The 18,861-nt window shown below is 30.6% G+C and overlaps 1 protein-coding gene and 1 pseudogene across 2 annotated transcripts in view; one reads left to right on the top strand and one right to left on the bottom strand.

Moving 5' to 3' along the window:
- The window catches only part of LOC136978444 (coronin-1C-like), a 40,364-nt gene continuing 21,503 nt past the window's right edge, over nucleotides 1–18,861 (bottom strand). The window contains exons 3-12 of one of the 2 annotated variants that reach the window (XM_067274145.1): nucleotides 18,588–18,840; nucleotides 12,742–12,917; nucleotides 10,258–10,374; nucleotides 9,974–10,078; nucleotides 8,711–8,856; nucleotides 4,112–4,172; nucleotides 3,940–4,041; nucleotides 3,741–3,866; nucleotides 1,925–1,945; nucleotides 1–1,831 (exon numbers count right to left, since the gene is read on the bottom strand). In XM_067274145.1, coding sequence (XP_067130246.1) covers nucleotides 1,643–1,831; nucleotides 1,925–1,945; nucleotides 3,741–3,866; nucleotides 3,940–4,041; nucleotides 4,112–4,172; nucleotides 8,711–8,856; nucleotides 9,974–10,078; nucleotides 10,258–10,374; nucleotides 12,742–12,917; nucleotides 18,588–18,840 — 1,296 coding nt within the window. In that variant the 3' untranslated portion in view covers nucleotides 1–1,642. The remainder of the gene's footprint in view (nucleotides 1,832–1,924; nucleotides 1,946–3,740; nucleotides 3,867–3,939; nucleotides 4,042–4,111; nucleotides 4,173–8,710; nucleotides 8,857–9,973; nucleotides 10,079–10,257; nucleotides 10,375–12,741; nucleotides 12,918–18,587; nucleotides 18,841–18,861) is intronic. The other variant, XM_067274146.1, reaches the window with a different exon arrangement.
- Nucleotides 15,555–16,838, top strand: LOC136978416 (uncharacterized; annotated as a pseudogene).

Here is an 18,861-nt window from a genome sequence, read left to right as displayed (position 1 = left end):
TAATTTTCAAATGAACTTAAATTTATTCAAATATAACATTATCGAATTAAATCTCTGACAACCGGGAAAAATATTTCTTGGTTTTACCCCATTCTTCTTGCATTACATTCTTTCAGATTGCATAAAAGCATTCAGAAACTGCTTACTAAACTAAGAAGAAAATCTTTGTATCTGATGATGCTATATTCGATATTCCATTGCAAAACTGTTGCATTGGTTTTTCCTCCCGATCACAAATTTCCAATATGTCGGGTTGCTGAAAATCTTCCCTCTGTTAGTTTTATAAATTTAATATTTTTCAATTTATCTAAAACTCTACACTAAAGCGATTAAAATGACTGACTCTAAATGTTTGACAGAGGAACGACATCTCAATATTATGGATACTCGGACGACGGTTTTTAAAATATACCTTACGGTAAATGCAAACGAATACTTTTGATTCCTTACAAATTGTTTCCGCCGTCGCGACACAAGAAACCAGAGGAATCTAAATGAATTTTTTAAAGGATTTATTGTCGAAAAACATTGCATCCTCGATTCGAAAATAATTTTGTTAACCAAGAACAATATAAGCACAATAATTATACACCTAGCAAATAATTTTTTGGTATCATGAATTGCAAGAATCTCATTGTTCTCCCGTTTTTCTCTTATAGAAATATAATTTCTTGTATTAAGACGTAAGAAAATTCTGACATTGACTGGAAGACAGACGATGTATGGGTTCGAAACAGTTTTAGCTCATCCATTAATAAAAAAGAATTAAATACATTCACATCTCTGCGAGATGCTTTATTTTTTTTTTTCCTTTTATATAAAAAAAAGCATAAATCACAATGTTTAGTATCTGTAATATCACAGATACTAAATTTTAACATAATCCTCTTTAGAAGCATCTTCCGTGGGATACATTTGCATAGCAATAATATATTCAGAATTAATAATATCTGCAATTATTGACAAAAAATATATGCATTTAAAAAAATAGGTTTAATAATAAAAAAAAGATGGATTCTTAATTATTGTAGCAAGATTTTGATGGCATTTGTATAAAATGATGCATGATAATGTCACATATATATATATATAAATAAGCCTTCCTTTAATGGAATGTATTTTAAAAAAATCTTTTTAAAAATATTTGGACATTTTTCGAAACTGGAATGCCGTTAATATAAGTAATCCCCCGTTACGATACGACTGCAAAACAATAATGTATTAATTATGTATATCTTAATATCTATAAATCGTTCGACTCAATATATCCCAGAAATATTCTGTAAAACTGGAAAATTATTCACATTTTACAGCCACACACCACATGCACACATTTCACATACCTTAAATTTGAACTCGAAGGGAACACGGTCATGAACTATTGCATGACAAACGAGATACACGTTCGTGTATAGATACCGTGGCAAAAAACTCAATTTGACAAAATAAAGATCAGTTCTAATTTGGAGATGAACAAAAAGATGTAGAACTGCCGGCGTCTTGTTTTCCTTTTTGAAAAATCCCCCGGCCGGGCCGTCTCCCGCCGTCGACGCGGAAAGACCGCCGCCGGTCGTTTGTACACGTCGTCTCCGAGTAGACTAGATTGGGGCGGACCGTCGGCGAGAGCAAGCAGACAGGAACGTTACACTTCGTCCGGCATGAGACCCGAGTCGCCGTGACTGTTGGCACTGGAATGGACGGGTTTGTTTCCTGCCAGTCTTCCTCCCGGAGATTCTAACTTTTTCTCTAGATCTCTGATTCGAATTTCATGCTTCAATAACGCGGCCTTCATTTTTCTGACCTCTTCCACCAGTTCGTCCATCTTTTGATTCTTTAAAAGAAAAAAAAACACAAGAAAACTTTATTCTTAATTCTTTGACCATAATCTGCACATTACATCCAACTTTAAGAATAATTCTCTTACCTGTTGCCTCTGAGGCACATGCTAGCATAAAAGAATGCTAATTTTAGATTTTATTCTAATATTTAAAATGTTTAAGCATTTATAAATCAAAATATCAGATCATATAATAAAATTAAACATTAAGTTACTATATATACCAATATATTTTTTAATTGTATGTTATCTTTTGTTTGCTTGACATTCTCAACAAAGAAGGAAGTTCAATAATTTTCAATTATACAATATAAAATTTTTATAAAATTTAAAGGCTCAAAAGGAATAACTTTTGTTGAATTTTGAGAAATTTATTTTTCAAAACAAAATATTTATGTTTAAAAGAACATTAAAAGTATGACTCAAAGTTAAAATTGTGCATAGTGCAACCTGTTACAAGATTTTATAAAAAGAAAATTACTATTGTCGTGAAAGGATAAAGGCCTTGCTTTCGGGGGTAGGAATGAGTAAACAAAGACCAATAACAAATAAAATTTTCATTAAGTCTGACCTTAAAATCCCCCTCTCCCCCTTATACCCATGATCTTTAACTAGAAAAGTTTAATAGTATCGGTGTCTTACATACAGAAAAATCCTTGTCAATATCTGAAAATTTGTTGTTCAACCAATTCTGAGATATTTTGTAAACAGATGACACATGCATACATAAATTTTGTATGGAGAGGGTTTTTTAAATGTATTTTTGGAGCTCACAAAGAGTCAAAACTCTACCAATCCTTCCTTCTATTACTTTCCTGGCTGTTATAAAATATAAGAACTATTAATTTAATATACATGATATATTTTAAAGATTAATTGTTAACAATTGTCTAAGATAATTGAGGTTAAAATTAAAGCAATTCAGGGATCAGTTTATACTTTAATGTGAGAGTCATCATAAAATACAGTATAGATATGGTTGTGAAAAGGATTGTCTTCATCTGTTCTATATTTTATGATAACTTTGGCAATAAAAAATTAAATAATTTGCACATTTTTTTACTTTGTCAGGCAAATACGGACCAAAACAGAAGTGAGAAATTTTGAAATATGCGACAGTGGACTCACAAATAACCAAGAGTGGAAAAGCATAAAATGTAAAAATCATCAGCTGCTTGATTAAAAAAATTCATCCACAGGTGCCAAATAACTAAATCTCTCTAAAAATAAAGTAAATTACCAAAAATTTGTATAAGTTTTTCTTCTCCCAAAAATTCTATTTTCACCAAGAAAAAGCCTTTGCAAGATTTTTAAAAGCAAGACACTTCCACTTACAGAATGTTTGCAAATAGAAAGCATTTTAGTTCATACAACAATGCAAGCACTGTTTATAAAAAAACTTCAAAGCATATTAACAAAATTTCACTGTATTTTGATTTATTATTTTAATTTTATCCCTCTTTTCGAATATTTCTGAACACTTGTTTTGTTGCTTCGCTCCTCAAGTCGATCCCAATTCTAGACTTACGTAATAATCACTCCTGTAGTGATTATTATGTAGTGAATGTAAAATAATATAATGTAATAAGTTATTAACATATTTGATTTCCAAATATTGGAACGTTACTTGACTTGATAAAGATCTTAGTATTAGACCAAAAACAGTTTTATTATCGTTTTGTGCTAGAAAATTAAGGTATTAAAGATGTTATTTACAACGTATTTTGCACTGTCTAAATGTAAAATTATCCCACACTGGAATACCCATTATAATTTAATTATCTGCATTTAAGAATCTTAAATGAGTTATTCAATTAAATGACTGAACTTAAAATGTACGTGATTATCGTACTTTGAATCTCGAATCTCTTACAACAAACGTGCAAATAAAAACAATATTTACCGACGAATCAGCCGTTCCAGCCGACACATTCGAGTTCTTTGCGGGCATTTTGTCCAAAATATTTGGTTTCTTCGTCACCTTTAATTCTTGTTTTTTAGCAGGAATGTAGCCATCTTTCAGAGAAAACTAGAATGATAAATTTACGAAAATAAATATTTTGCCTGCAACGAATAACGACGACGATTTTATCTTTACCGACCAATATCGGCTCGGCATTTTTGCCATCGGACCACTCTTCTGCAGAAATTGCGGGAACGTCGGCCAGAGTGGGAGGATACAGATCGTCTTGGAATAGTTCGGACTGAAAAATGTTAGATAAATTTACTAGTAAGAAACTTATAACCTTTAAATTTCGGAAAAAAGAAAAGTACCTTTCTTGGCACAGTAAACGAAATGACTTCACAGAAGCCACGAGAATGTAATTTGTAAAATCTGAAATTAAAAAAATTATTTCATTCAATAAATTAATTGGCAATACAAATCTCAAATATCAGCTTTTCTTCAATAGCAAACCGATTTGTTAAAAAATAGAAGGTATCTTAATTTCATACACACGCAAATTGCAATAATAGAAAAATCATTTACTATGTACAAATTAAGCATTATTTAAATGATAGTATTAATATTCAGAAATTAGCTATTCAACCAAATCCATTGGGACCATTTCCCAAAGGTTTGTGCAGATCCCTTGGAAAAGTATTATAGACTAAGAATAGAATGCCTTAAGGTCATTAATCAAACTTTGATAATGGAATTACAATTATATGTACAGTAACAGATCAAAAAACAAAGTTAGTTATCATGTAACAAATGAATATAAACATTATTTACTGACAGGTTAGTAGTCGTCTAAAAGTTTTTCAATTTAAGAGAATAAATGATTAAAAATACCATTAACAAAATTAAAGTAAAAATTTGTCTTAAGTAAATGTGTTTCGGTTTACTGAATACTTCCTCTTTCATCTGGCAACACAAATTCTGATCATTTTTTAAAGTTTATTTTACACTTTAATGACGTTATTACTGTAGGGTTAAATTTACTGCATGTTTACATATGTTGATGGAGAACCAGTAGCAGCAATTTTTCCTGGGAGAAAAGAAAATTTTAGACAAAATGGAAAAAATGTCAAGTAGTATGAAACTAGTCCATCAGAGCTTTTCAATTTCTGAACAAAGAAACAATTTGTAAACAGTATAAACATAAAAATAATGAAAAAATAGAGCAGTGCATAAATAATTTGTTGATACACTGTCTAAATACATACCAGTTTATAGTCTAATGGGCTTTATGAATATTGCATTTGTGCTCTAATTTCACATTACCGATTTCAAAAAGGAAACAAGTTGGGCCATACAGATTTGGAAAACAGTGAGATATTGGCTAAGAATTTGTTGCGAAGAAAATGCGCTAAATGACATAGCATCATTTTAGAAAAAATAATAATTGAGACATCCTCCAATAAAGCTTTCCTAAAGATTTATATATCAAATGGAAAAAACTCAAAAATCTTGTTAGGAAAGTGCAAAAATAATTTAAAACACTCAAAACACTTGTGCTATTGTGTGCCATATAAGTATCATCATAAAATATTGGATGACCAACCTTTTGTTAGGTCAACATACACAGGCACAAGATAAATATTGCCATTTATCAATAACAATTTGGCATGCACAATTCCAAAACACATTAAACACATTTACATGGTTTTCCTTTTCAAACTTTGCATTATCACTTTGCAAATCTCTCTTGATCAGGAATAATAAATGCAAAAAAATTAACTATAAACATTGCCGTGCAACAAATATGGGTGAATATTGTAGAAAGTCACAAATCCATCATCATAATGGAAATAACTCAAATATTCCATGCAGCTTGGAAGACATTGCTTTAGTCAAGTAACTATAATTGTAAGCTGCTCTGCTAAAGCATGTATTGTGGCAACAATTAGTGAAGGAAGCAAGAGTAAAGATTCATATGTATATTATAGAACAACTGAAAATTTGTAATCCAAACTTATAAGTACTGAAGAAAGTAAAATGTAATGGTAAATGGTTAAATGTAATGGTGTAAACGTTTAAGTAAAAATTACAATTTCAGATGACCAACATAACCCAAAGCCTGTACCATTTCCTAACAAAATAAAAACATGTGCCAGAGAGTACAATGCAATGACACAGAGTAGCATTTTATTGAGAACATTTTGATTAAAAAACAGTACAATCAAGAATTAGACTTTTATCAAAATTCTAAAAGAGATGGATCTGTGATTATGAATGTTGCCACTACTTTTTTGCATCAGTTGTTTTCTCATTACACTGCAAACAATAAACTTAGTTACAGATAAATTGACAGAATTGTGTAAGAAAGCATACCAAATTATGCAGCATTAGCTCTAAATATCAGTACTACGCAGAAAAAAATGAAGTGTGTACGTATGTAAATATAGAATATTCCAAAAAGAATGCTACAATTTTAAATTAATGTAATTATGTTTATTATCGGAGAATGTTATAAGATACATTAAAATATTGAAAAACTGTGAAAGTTTCACATTTGCCCATCACAATTTCTCAACATGTGTAATTCATGTCATGTGGCACACATCCAACCAATATTCAAATTCTTCCTATATTCACAATGACATATCCGTTGTCACTCCTCCCAAGGCAGCCACAATTCTACAGCTCTTGAAGATTAGTCATGTTAAATGACGAGCAGTTCTGACTTTGCAAACTACAGAACACAAAACACCATCTCTATTACATAACCTCTATTTCAAGTGCAGATTTCTTCAAAACCCGGAACATTTCTACTAAACCACAATAAATCACCTTCCTCACCTTTTCCCAGTAAATTTTTATTACAAAACAAATGTCTTCAGCCTTCTTTATCAGCCTGAACGAAAACTAAATAAAAAACAGCATTCAAAATCATAATCTTCTAGTTCATTTTGTTTGATAACCTGAGACAGGCTGCTAAAGAAGGCTGGCCAATTTGTTGGAAAAAATGAGAAAGTCAAAATTGCTATTTTTTGTTTACAGTGCTTTTTAGTAGCAGTAAGAAGGACATTTGAATATAGATGATAGAATAACAACTGTCAGTTATTCTATCAATTGGTATAATACGTTGCATACTTCTCATAATTAACATAGTTAAAGTAATTTAAAATAGTAGCATTCATTTGGAAGCCATGTAGTTATATCTTAATTTTAATGACACTCAAGTATAAAAATTCTTCATTTGGCAGTACACTTGTTCTGGCATTTTTGACTATTTCACTAAACAAAGATATGTGAACAACCCTTCAATATCATTATACTAACAATTTACTATATTTAGTTTAATAATAAACTGAAGACAAGCATTCCTGCAATGATTTTGTCATCTTTATTACACAACAGAGGCATAAACATTCCTGTTTAGGTATTTATTGTAGACTATTCTGGTGTAAAAAAAAAAACTTAAAATAGTTTGAAGCAATAAAGTTTTAATTGCATTAGCATTGTATTGTTGTCTACACAGGAAAGCTGCTTCTGCAAAAATCTTGAAAACATTCAACCAGTGAAATTGCCCATACTTGTAATAAGTTCTCACTTAATCGGTCAGTGTACATTGCTGAGGAAACCTCTTATATGACTCATTTTTTTCTTGTTGTTGTGTTTCATCAGTAATAGGTAATTTCATGATTATAACAAACCTTCATATAAAAAAATCTTGCACTTTTGTACACAATATTAATTGCCTTTTGTTATTCCTGTAAAATATGAGTTTTGGTGCTTATGGAATTTGAGTGTGTTGAACAATACTGTAGCACTAAAAAGGTTACAAAAACTAGAACTGGGATAGTAAACAAAAGAAAATCATACATTAAATTCCAGCAATATTTAATTGGAAAAATAAAGTGTATAAGAGCTGAAGCAGGCCTTTCAAGGTTAAAAATGTTTACTTTTCCAATATTGCTGGAATTTATCATATAATTTCTTCTTTTCAATGATGTAGTAAACATGGAATAATGACTGGAGACAAATCAGGCAAACACAGTGCGATTTTAAAAATAAATCAAAAGATTCAAACTTTTTCAAGAAGTATGTTAACAAATCAATTTCAATTCTCTGTGATTTGAATGATTTCATAATCAAATAATTTCACATATTGTATGATGTAAGGATCGAGACTAAATTATGTAATGCTATTTAATCTATCATCATTGATATAATATTTTAATTAAAATAAAAATGTAATTTATGTTTATCAGTTTAATTGAAATTTCCAATCAAATTTAATTTACATAAATATAAAAATGAATATGAAATATTCATTTTTGTATAAAATCAAAAACTTATATTCATATAAATTGACTAAAAACTATACAAATAAGTCTGAAATAATGTGGATGCATTGCAAGCCAACCAATTCTGTATGTTATTGGACTATAATACCCAATAAATTATGAAACAATTTGGCAATTTGGTACTAGAGGGAGACATTAGGCACCATCTTTTAATAAATCAAATTATTTAATTAAAAATTATAATTAATCAAGTCAAATAATGCCAATAATGTATGGCATTGGCTGGCTTGTAGTTTATAATGTATCAGGTTTTAATGCTGTTTGTTTGTGGGTACATTGTTAAAATGCAAGTGGAAAATCAATTGTCCATAGACACTTCCTTAAATGTACAATAAATAAATAAAACTTATTTAGATGATTTATATGCATGTCATTTAAACCAAGTTACATTTTCATGAAAAATTTAAAAATTAATTATAATTATAGCTCAATATTTTGGTGTACATTAGTTCATTTTGTCTTATTGTCAAAGATGAAACAGCTTTTAGAAAGAACAAATTAAGTTAATGTAAAATTAAAAATGGATGTACTTTGAAAAATTTATGTAACATACATTGTTATGGTACTCGGTACAGAGTACCATTACTATTACAAGCATCAATAATCAAATTCAAATACCTTCCAATTTCACATTGGTGAACATCGCAACCTCTCTTTGGCATAACTCCCATTCCTCTTTGGGGCTCGGAAGATTGAAATGTGCTGATGTAGTGAACGTACGGCGCCTCGTCCGTGATTTCAAAGTATCGGATGTTGCTGTCGCCCTGAAATTAAAAAGAAAACTTAAACTTTAATAAAATTTTCATCTGGTGTTAAGACAATATAAAACTATTTTTGTACAAAATAAAACAAACATAAAACTAATACTGCAAAAATTTTAAAAACTCAAAAAAGTCATTAATTTATTTCCTCTATGTATTATTTCAAACTGAATTCAAGTTATTGTTTCTACACCATACAACTTTTACAGATTACATTACAAACTACATGTTTTCCCAACTGCAAGTAAAATAATACTTTTATCAAAAAAAGTAGAATCGTTTTGATATTTAAGACAGAATCTGAGTTATTAGACAAACTATGCCATTATTATTAAATTTTCAGAGTCAAAACCAACAATCACCAAACCAGCTTGAAATCCGACGAAAAGGACTAAAATACTACTACATTTATCAAGACTATTGAAATCTCATTACAAGAAATCATCATCTTTCATACACTTAATGCATCATCAATATATAAATGATGCAGATAAACTGATCATCAGTATGTCATCTACAACCCACACAACTGTTAATCTGTGTTCTTACAAGACCAACCTAATGTGTATGAATTATCAGTCTGATAATAATTAATGCCAATCAATCATCATCATCAATATCAAATGGAATTATAAAAGTATCACTCTATTGACAAATTCATTATCTTAAAATTACAGTTTATAACTTTTGAATTTACTGTTTATAGTGTATACTGGTGGCATTCATCTAAAAATAAATTTATTGTTATAACATTAGTCATACAGTCTGACAGAAAATACACACATTTTTGTTTTATTACATTACAATGTAATATAAAATATAATCTGTATAACAACACAAGCATCATTTCCTCCATATCACAGGAACTTTGAACAGAGAAAATAATGGTCCACAATATTTTTAAAATAAAAATTGTTTCTGTCTTAACTCTCACCATATATTTTTGGTAATTTCATGAATACACAATTTCATATATTTTTTCCCCCTCATGTTACAATATCAAATTATTTCTGATTATTGTATATCCACCAATTTAAATATTTCAACATTCTAATTTCATTATAATAGTAATTTTTAATTTTTCATAACCAAGAATTGCTACTACATTAATAAAATGTACCTTGGCACAAAGATAAAGAAGATTAACATCTGGGTCGTAGAATGGATATAAGACACCGTTGCTTGTATCTAACGTTTCTAGAATAATGGGGTCTTTAAGAGATGACTGGAATAAAAAAAAATCTTTTTTAATTAATTAATTCATATTAAAAAGTTCAGTTTAATCATCAATTTACAGATAATACATGTAGATTAATATCATGGAAATTATTCCAAAAAATATGCAAGAAGTTTCCATTTAATCACCTAGCAACATGAGCTTTTTTAAATGAAAAAAATGCTAACCTCGTTACGTAATGCATATTGTCGTTCACTCATGCGAGAAAATCCTGTGGTAAAAATTCTTCCATTTCTCAAATAAATAGCACGTTGAGGCTTTGCTCCTTCGTGGCCCATCGCTTCCTACAATTATATTTGAAATAAAATTTAATATTAAACATTAAAACATATTTTAAAATTATATTACAAAACTATCTTGTGAACTAAAAGAGATTTATCAGTGAGAAAAATAGGGACAAGAAAACAAAACAATTCAATATTACATACTAATTGTTATTATTTAAAAATTACTTTTAATGGTTATTAGTGTTCCAAAACACTTGACTATGTAGCAGGGATGGCCAACTAAAGTTGCACAGAGCCACACATAAGGTATCAATTGTGCAAGAGCCAATGTGGCAACAAACACACCTTAATTGGTGTCAATCAAATTTAAATCATGATGAACTTTTCTCATTTTTAGAAGAGCTGATCTGAACAAAAGCTATAAATCATACACACATACAGACATAACAATTTCGGGACAATGGTAATGACGTGTAGCGACATACAGAAATGACAGCAACTGAATAATTGCATTAACATGCTACAAAACAGTGAATTTATCTCATCTTCAGTAGTATTAAATAAGATACTGCAGTAAAGTTAATGAATAATTGGCTTTTGGATCATCATAAAATTATTAATGTACATTTAATCTTAAATATTGCTGTAAGGTATGAGATATTAGATACAGGATCTGATATGTGAATCTGGTACTTTTAGATACTAGAAGTATGAAAAAAATAAGCACTTTTACACAATCAACAAAAAAACAACACAATTCTTAATTCATTTTTATTACTTCACTTCGTTGGTTGATTTTATCTTTTAGGAGAATTTTTTATGTCATTAGCACCTCTGCTAGAAGATTTTGACAGCCAGCAAGTGTTGCTCCAAGACAGCTTTCTGTTAAGATGTCAGACTTTTGCCATAGAACATGTACTAAGGAAAATGAGATCTGAACTGGCCAAATTAAAGCTGTCACTAAGGGAAATTGCTAATTGCACATACTCCTTTTATTTACTCTGTTGACATAATTTGATTTATCCATTCTAACAAAGTACTTTTATCATTTTTCAAAGGATAGAGTGATGCTATCGAAACTTTACATTGAAAAATGCTGAACAGTAAGATAATATATAGCAAGAGCTACATTATTGCCATTTGAGCGCCACATATGACTCAAGTTGCACTTTACCACCATTGTTCCACAAACATTGAAATAATACTATATAGTGAAAGAGAAGTATTGTAGAAATTCAAGAATTAGCAATGTATAAAATTATATACAGTAAAACCTCACTAGTTAAACTCCACAGACTCCAAACTATCGACAGGTCCTGGGCACAGTTGATAATGTGGTTATATTATAGAGAAAACCCTAACTGGAAGTTGTTAATACTTTTAATTGAGGTAACATCAGAATTTCATTGGAAATGATTTGTTTTAAAAATTTTTAAGGTTAAGTAAGTAATTAAAGGGTTCACAGAAAAATAGGTTTCAATTAAAACGATCTTCATTTTCCTTTATATTTCATATAAACACAGACAATTAAGATAAACAAAAATTACCGAGCCAGTCAAACACACCACCTCACCATTACAACCTTGTGTTGACACCCTATTACTGATACAGAATGTTACCAGCATTCTTACTGGAACAGAGACACCTCAACAATACCCTACAAAAAGTACAACTCTAATCATTCTATGCTTGATAACAGGAAATTTATGGCCACAGAATAATTTGAGAAAAATGGAATATTGAACTTCTTAACTTGAAACAAACTCAGGTTTCCCCCCATTAAATTTCAAGTTAACGAGGTTTTACTATAGCAAGATCATACTATTAGTCAAATGATACGAAACCATGATATTACACAAATTAAACACAGTATTAATTTCTGTAATATCATGATTTCATTTCATTTGATTAATAGGTATAGTCCTACTATAGTTAAAATGTAGTGTAATGTGCATCACTCATTGTTTTGAAGAACAAAATGCTTCTAATTTACCAACTCATTTTTAAGAAATTCTCTCAAACTACATTTTGATATTTTGTCACGTTTTAGGTTTTATAGTCTACAAAAAGATTGCAAGATTATTTTATTACCTTCGTTCCTACTATAACAAAATATTTTTGTATTGTTGCCAGACTGAGTTTTGAGAAAGACTTATGGGTCATTTAAGAAATTTTGAAGTATTTTTTTTTTATAATACCTAGAAGAATAAGTCTAAGAAAACCAAAGTTTTAATTTTTTCATATCTAAGATTTTTTCCCAATTATGAAAACAATGCTTACTACAATATTCATCAATTGCCTGCACTTAGTAAGAAAACAACATTTTTGTATCAAATCTATGACTAATCGATTTTTTAATTAATTTCACCAATAGACATATAAACTAATAAAGAATCAAACATCCGATACCAGAAGTCAGCATACCATTTCTAAATCGCCAGTCCTCGGGTTGTAAATCCTGATCTTCCTGTCCTTGCATGTGGTGACAAGACGACTTCCATCCCAGTTCCAGCTACAGTGAAAGATCAGATCGGGATGGTCTATTTGAGAAAATATTTCTCCTGTGCCCACATTCCAAATGAAAATTTTACAATCTGCTCCTAGAAATTACACAAATATTATATTATATACATGCATTTTTTTTATATGCTTTTGTCTTAAAATTACACTAAAATTACATTAAAGACACAAGAAAAATTTAAAGAAATTGTAAAAATATATCAACTGTAATAGCTTATAACAGAAAATGGATGACAATAGTTCCTCTGTTTGGTCAAACATCTTAAAATTATTTTCTGTAAGAATTTGAAGAAATAACTGAAGAATTCATGTGACAAATGACAAGAAAAATCTTGGTGCAGCATAAAAATATTAAAAAGTGAAATGAAGTATCAGTTCAAATATTACTTTGATTTAATCATTCTACTTCTGTAATATACAAGAGCTGTTTTTTAAGCTCCAATGGTCCATAAAACAAAGACAAGTGTAAATAACAAAATGAATTTATTACCAAAGTTAGGTACAAACATGGTTACTTTTCAACATAATCGCCACAAAGATTGAGGCATTTGTCATATCTGTGGACAGGCTTTTCCATCCCCTCGTCATAGAATGTTGCCATCAATGACTCGAGATTGGCCCTACCATTGTTTTGAAGATTGTCATTACTCTCAAACATCTGCCCCGCTAGCCACGTTTTCATTTCAGGAAAGAGGTGGATATCTTCACATATTAAAAAGTTCCAAGCTGGGTGGACATCTTCACCATCTTTAGACACCCAGCGTAGAGCTCCAATTTACCGCCAAGCGACTGCCACCTCTTTCCTGAACAGAAAAAGTGGCTAAGAGGGCAGAGGTTTGAGACTAATGATGATCTTCAAAACAATGGTAGGGCCCATCTCGAGTCATTGGCGGCAACATTCTACGACGAGAGGATGGAAAAGCTAGTCCACAGATATGACAAATGCCTCAATCTTTGCGGCGATTATGTCGAAAGTAATCATGTTTGTTCCTAACTTTTGGTAATAAATTCATTTGGTTATTTACACTTGTCTTGGTTTTATAGACCATCGGAGCTTGAAAAAAAAAAAAAAACAAAAAACAGTCGGTAGTTACATATCAAGTAGTCATTATCTTGCCATTAACAGAATATTGCAGTAATGGATCAGAAATCAAATTTGATTTAGTAAGAAAACAACGGTCTACATAGAGCTAGTCCTCACGTAATATTGTTGACAGGCACTTAGAAACTGACAATTCAGAGCTAAGTGCTTGAATGGGTCAGAAGTGATGATATAGTGTTTTTCAGGTAAATCAGTTATATACAGTATATTACAGAGGTGAGCAAGCAAGAGTTCAGTGAGAGCCGAAATGTAGGTTTTGCAAAATGCATGGGAGCTGCAGTTCTGTACTGTCGTGGCAGGTAGTATGGTAAGGCTGGAAAGATAGCACTTCCAGCGAGAGCCGCATTTGCCCATGCCTGGTATATTACATAGTAACAAGCAATTATTGTGCCATCTTCACAATGCCAAACTGCAATTTTTAATGATATTTCTAATTTATTTAATTTAAAATATATGCTCTCCACCTCAAATTAGTACTGTGGTATCCCTGTATCATACTTTTCCTTTAAGGGGACACACGGGCAGAAATTTCACTAAAATCGACCAAAATATCGATTTTTGGATTTTCCAATTTTCCGATTATACATAGTTTTGTGCGCCAAAATCTATTAAAATTTTCCAAAAATACGAAATAATAAGGTCAAAATTAATAAAAATAAAATAATTTACTATGATATATCGTCTGCTATTTTTTCTAAAATTGTCATTTTAGTCAAATTTTGAACGGCAGTCATAGTCGATATTTTCAAGATGGCGGCTCATGTCGTATATCGTTCGAAAGCTTGTCTCTTTGTCTTTCCCGCTCTCAACTTCGTTTAGACAAAGGAGCGGTCTGTTCGTAGTTATAAGCTCTTTTATTGGCTAAACTTTCAATCTTATACTCGCTGTGATTGGTCAGAGGATATTTTCGTGACTGCCTATTGGTTATTACCGATGTGCTTGCGCAGTGAGTGTGTTTTGTCGCTATTGACTAGTAGAGTGTTGTGTTATTTTTTGAGCGTTTACTAGTTATTTATCTGTGTAAAATCGACGTTTTTTAGTTTTTAAAGGTTTTTTTATTTAAATAATTATGCCACGTACAAAAAGATCGACAAAGCAAGCATTTGGACTGAGAAGGAAAGGAAAACCGCGAGGTCGGAGTGGAGGAAGACGACCAAAACAAACAGACTCCGAGAATAACATGAATATTGCAAATGATGGTCAAGAAAATTTAGAAAATTCTACATTTTCCGAAGAATTTAAAGCACCAGATAATTTTGATTAAAATATAGGATCGACTTCGTATCAAAAACAAAAATATTTCGAGGAGACAGCCACGTGTTTGGAAAATCAATGCCCTGGATATAGAATTATTAGTTTAGAAGCGATTGAAAATTTAACGAAATCACTTGCATGCCCAAAATGTTATCAGCAGAATTTAAAAATAATAGAAAAAAGTAAAGGTATTGCTACAGTTTTTGATGTCTTTTGCCATAATTGTAATGAAATAATTACTAAAGTAAATTCATCGGTTTTTAATAAAGTAAATAAAACTTCTGATATTAATACTTTGGCTGTAATATCAGCAAAAAATAATGGTTTTGGGTATACTAGATTAGCAAATTTTTTTTCTGGGATGAATATTCCAAGACCTTTCCATCTGAAAACTTTTCAATCAATCTCTAAGACAGTTGATAATGCAGTATCTGAAGTTTTAGAAGAACATTTTCAGGAAGTTGCTAAGATAATAAAAACTGAATATAAAAAACTGGATGCAGCTAATGATGATGATATTGTTAATATTGCTGTTAGTTATGACGGCACATGGCACAAGCGAGGTCATTCATCATTATTTGGGATTGGTGCTGTTGTTGATATTTTGACAGGTCTTGTTCTTGATTTTGCTGTCATGAGCAAATAATGTCATGGTTGTTGCTTAAAAAAGTCAAATCCTAAAAAATTTGAAAATCATGACTGTCAAATAAATTACAGTGGATCATCAGGTGCCATGGAAGTGGAAGCAGCATTACAACTATTTGGACGCTCAATAGAAAAATATGGTCTTCGATATCTGACTGTTCTTTCTGATGGTGACTCCAAAACATATCACAAGTTACAGGAAAATAATATTTATGGTGAAAATTACTTAATTAACAAAGAAGAATGTATAAATCATGTTTCAAAACGAATGGGTTCAGCACTAAGAAAATTAAAAGAAACAAGTAAATTGACTGGAATAAATTTAGGAGGTAAAGGTCGTCTCACAAATGAAAAAATAGAAAAAATACAGAATTATTATGGACAAGCATTAAAAAATAATGCACCAGATGTTGAAAAAATGAGAAATGCTGCTTTTGCATCCCTTTTTCATATGATTTCAACAGATGAAGAGCCACATCATACATTTTGTCCCACCGGTGTCCAGTCTTGGTGTCATTTTAAACGAGCTCTCGAAGATCCATCTCAAAAACGAAAACACACACCCACACTTCCAAAAGAAATTGGTCAAGCTCTTTTGCCTATATACAAACGATTGACTGATCAAGAACTTTTAAAAAGATGTACTAGAAATAAGACCCAAAACAACAATGAAAGTCTTCATTCACTTATTTGGCAAAAATGTCCTAAAATTAATTTTGCATCTTTAAAAACAATTTCTACAGCAACTTCCTTGGCTGTTATGCAGTTTAATAGGGGTCCTACTGCATTTATAAACACCCTTGCTAAATTAAGTATTCCTATTGGAAATTATCATCTGGAAGCAGCAACTTTTACATTGAAAAGGAAATTATCTGATGCTACTAGATTCTCAAGTGAGAAGGCGAAAAAAGATAGAAAGGATAAAAAAATGAAAAGATTGAAAACAAATGATAAAAATGAAGCTACAGAGGGCATAGTATATGAAGCAGGAGCTTTCTAAAACAGAATTAACAATTTTATATGCTTAATTCTGTTTAAAAATGTAAACTTGTTTTTCTCAAATTGTGATTTTTGTTGATTTTACAGTTTTGGGAAATCTATAATTTAAGAATTGCTGGATGTAGATTTGTGAAATTTGGCACATATCAGCATTAATATGTATGGAAATGGGCCATATACTTTATTTTATGTAATACTCAATCATTTTTTTTATATTAATAAATTTATAAGTATACAGAGTCTGAAATAATTGATATTAAAAGTAATTTAAGCAGTATTAAATATATTTATCTCGTACACCAAAACCACTTATTTTACCCTTTTCCTACAACATTAAAGTTTAATTTAATAGATAAATATCTAATATTCTAGTTGGCATTTTTTAGAAATAGATTTCCTTAGGGCAAAACAAAAAAATTAAAAATTTTTTTTAATAATTACCTAAATCTTTAATTCAATATAAAAATTGTTAAACCACATTAAGCTTAACAACATATGATTATTTCATTGCTTTAGATCAATTAGTAAAAAAGTTTGAAATTTCAGTAGTGTGTCCCCTTAAGAATAGAGTTGTGCTAGTCATCTATTAACTGCTTTCAGGGGAAAATTTTTGAATTGAAAAAACGTGACTTCCGGTTTGCATCGGAAGTTCATATATAGTTAATTGGGTTGTCCTGCTCAGAAATCCGACACCAGATATTGTCTTGGATTTCACCTACCTGTTCTCGAAATTAAGAAAAGATAGATGAACAGACAATAATGGGAATTTATAGGTCTATATTGTTTTTCAAATTGCAGCCCAATAAACCAATATTTCAAAATCTTAACGTAATCAGCAAGACCAATACCAATAATATGCAGATATCCAATCGCATTTAATAAGACATTAGGGGGAAACTATTTCGTATTTAAATTCAAACTATTACTATTTGAAAATGTAAAAAAATAAACAAAAAACTACTACAGCAGTCATAATAATGGAATTATTGTGACTGCTGTAGTAATGTTGCAAGCCCCATATCAGTGACCTGTTATGAGGTAAAACAGCATGTAACAAAACCAATTTTACTGTATGCTGTTGTTACTATTGTTACTACCAATTTTAACATATTTGATATAAACAAGAAAAATTCAGTTATTATTCTTATTGGATTGTGTTTGCAACCTGCAGCATTTATTTCCCGTCTCAGAATCAATTTTACTGTTTATAAAGAAAATTGACAACTTCTACATAAGAAATGCTTTGCTAATCACAGTCAAGTGTCCCCCAAAACCTGCCATTTGAACTCTCGTATAATAAAGTACCTGCATACTGACAATTTCATTTCTTTCAAAGATTTCTTAAAATGCAGAAATGGTCACTATAGATCTCTATAAATTGATCTGTACATCTTTCATATTTTACTTGTGAAAGTTTGATAATATCCATAATCTGTTCTGAATATGATTAATTTTCAAATATTTTGCATCAGTGGACAGTCAAGTTGTAATTAATATCTGGTGATTTGTTACAGTATACTGTATAATGAATATTTAAAATATTTTAAGAGTTAAAACAGAATTGATATTTTATTCTAGGAAAACTGGTTAGAAACTGAAGACCAATAAAATTCAACTTTCTTAACAACACAACAGCAAAAAAACTGGACTCAGATATTATATTCAGGTTATCATTGCTCTTTAATAAATTTTAAAATAAATTAAGAACTTAAGATTTTTCTACAATATTCACAATAAGAACAGTACTAACCTGCACTCAGCAGCACATTGTTAGCAGAAGGATGCCATAAAACCAATCCTGCCCTGCGCTGATGTCCCACTAGTTCGACGACGGGATCCACCAGGGGCCTCAGCAGACCGCCTTCTGGAATCTGCCATGCTCTGACGATGCCGTCTTCGGAAGCACTGGCGATGACGTTATCATTAAAAGGACACCAGGCTATGTCCAGTACTGGTCCCTTGTGACCGGCAACGAGAGGATAACTGACGTCCGTTCTTCCAGTCTAATTACGGTAGGTAATAAA

The sequence above is a fragment of the Centruroides vittatus genome, unplaced genomic scaffold (assembly GCF_030686945.1).
Source record: "Centruroides vittatus isolate TY-2023 unplaced genomic scaffold, ASM3068694v2 contig_538, whole genome shotgun sequence".
Taxonomy (NCBI): domain Eukaryota; kingdom Metazoa; phylum Arthropoda; class Arachnida; order Scorpiones; family Buthidae; genus Centruroides; species Centruroides vittatus.
Note: the sequence above shows the minus strand (reverse complement) of the source record. Positions and strands in the feature narration are given on the sequence as shown.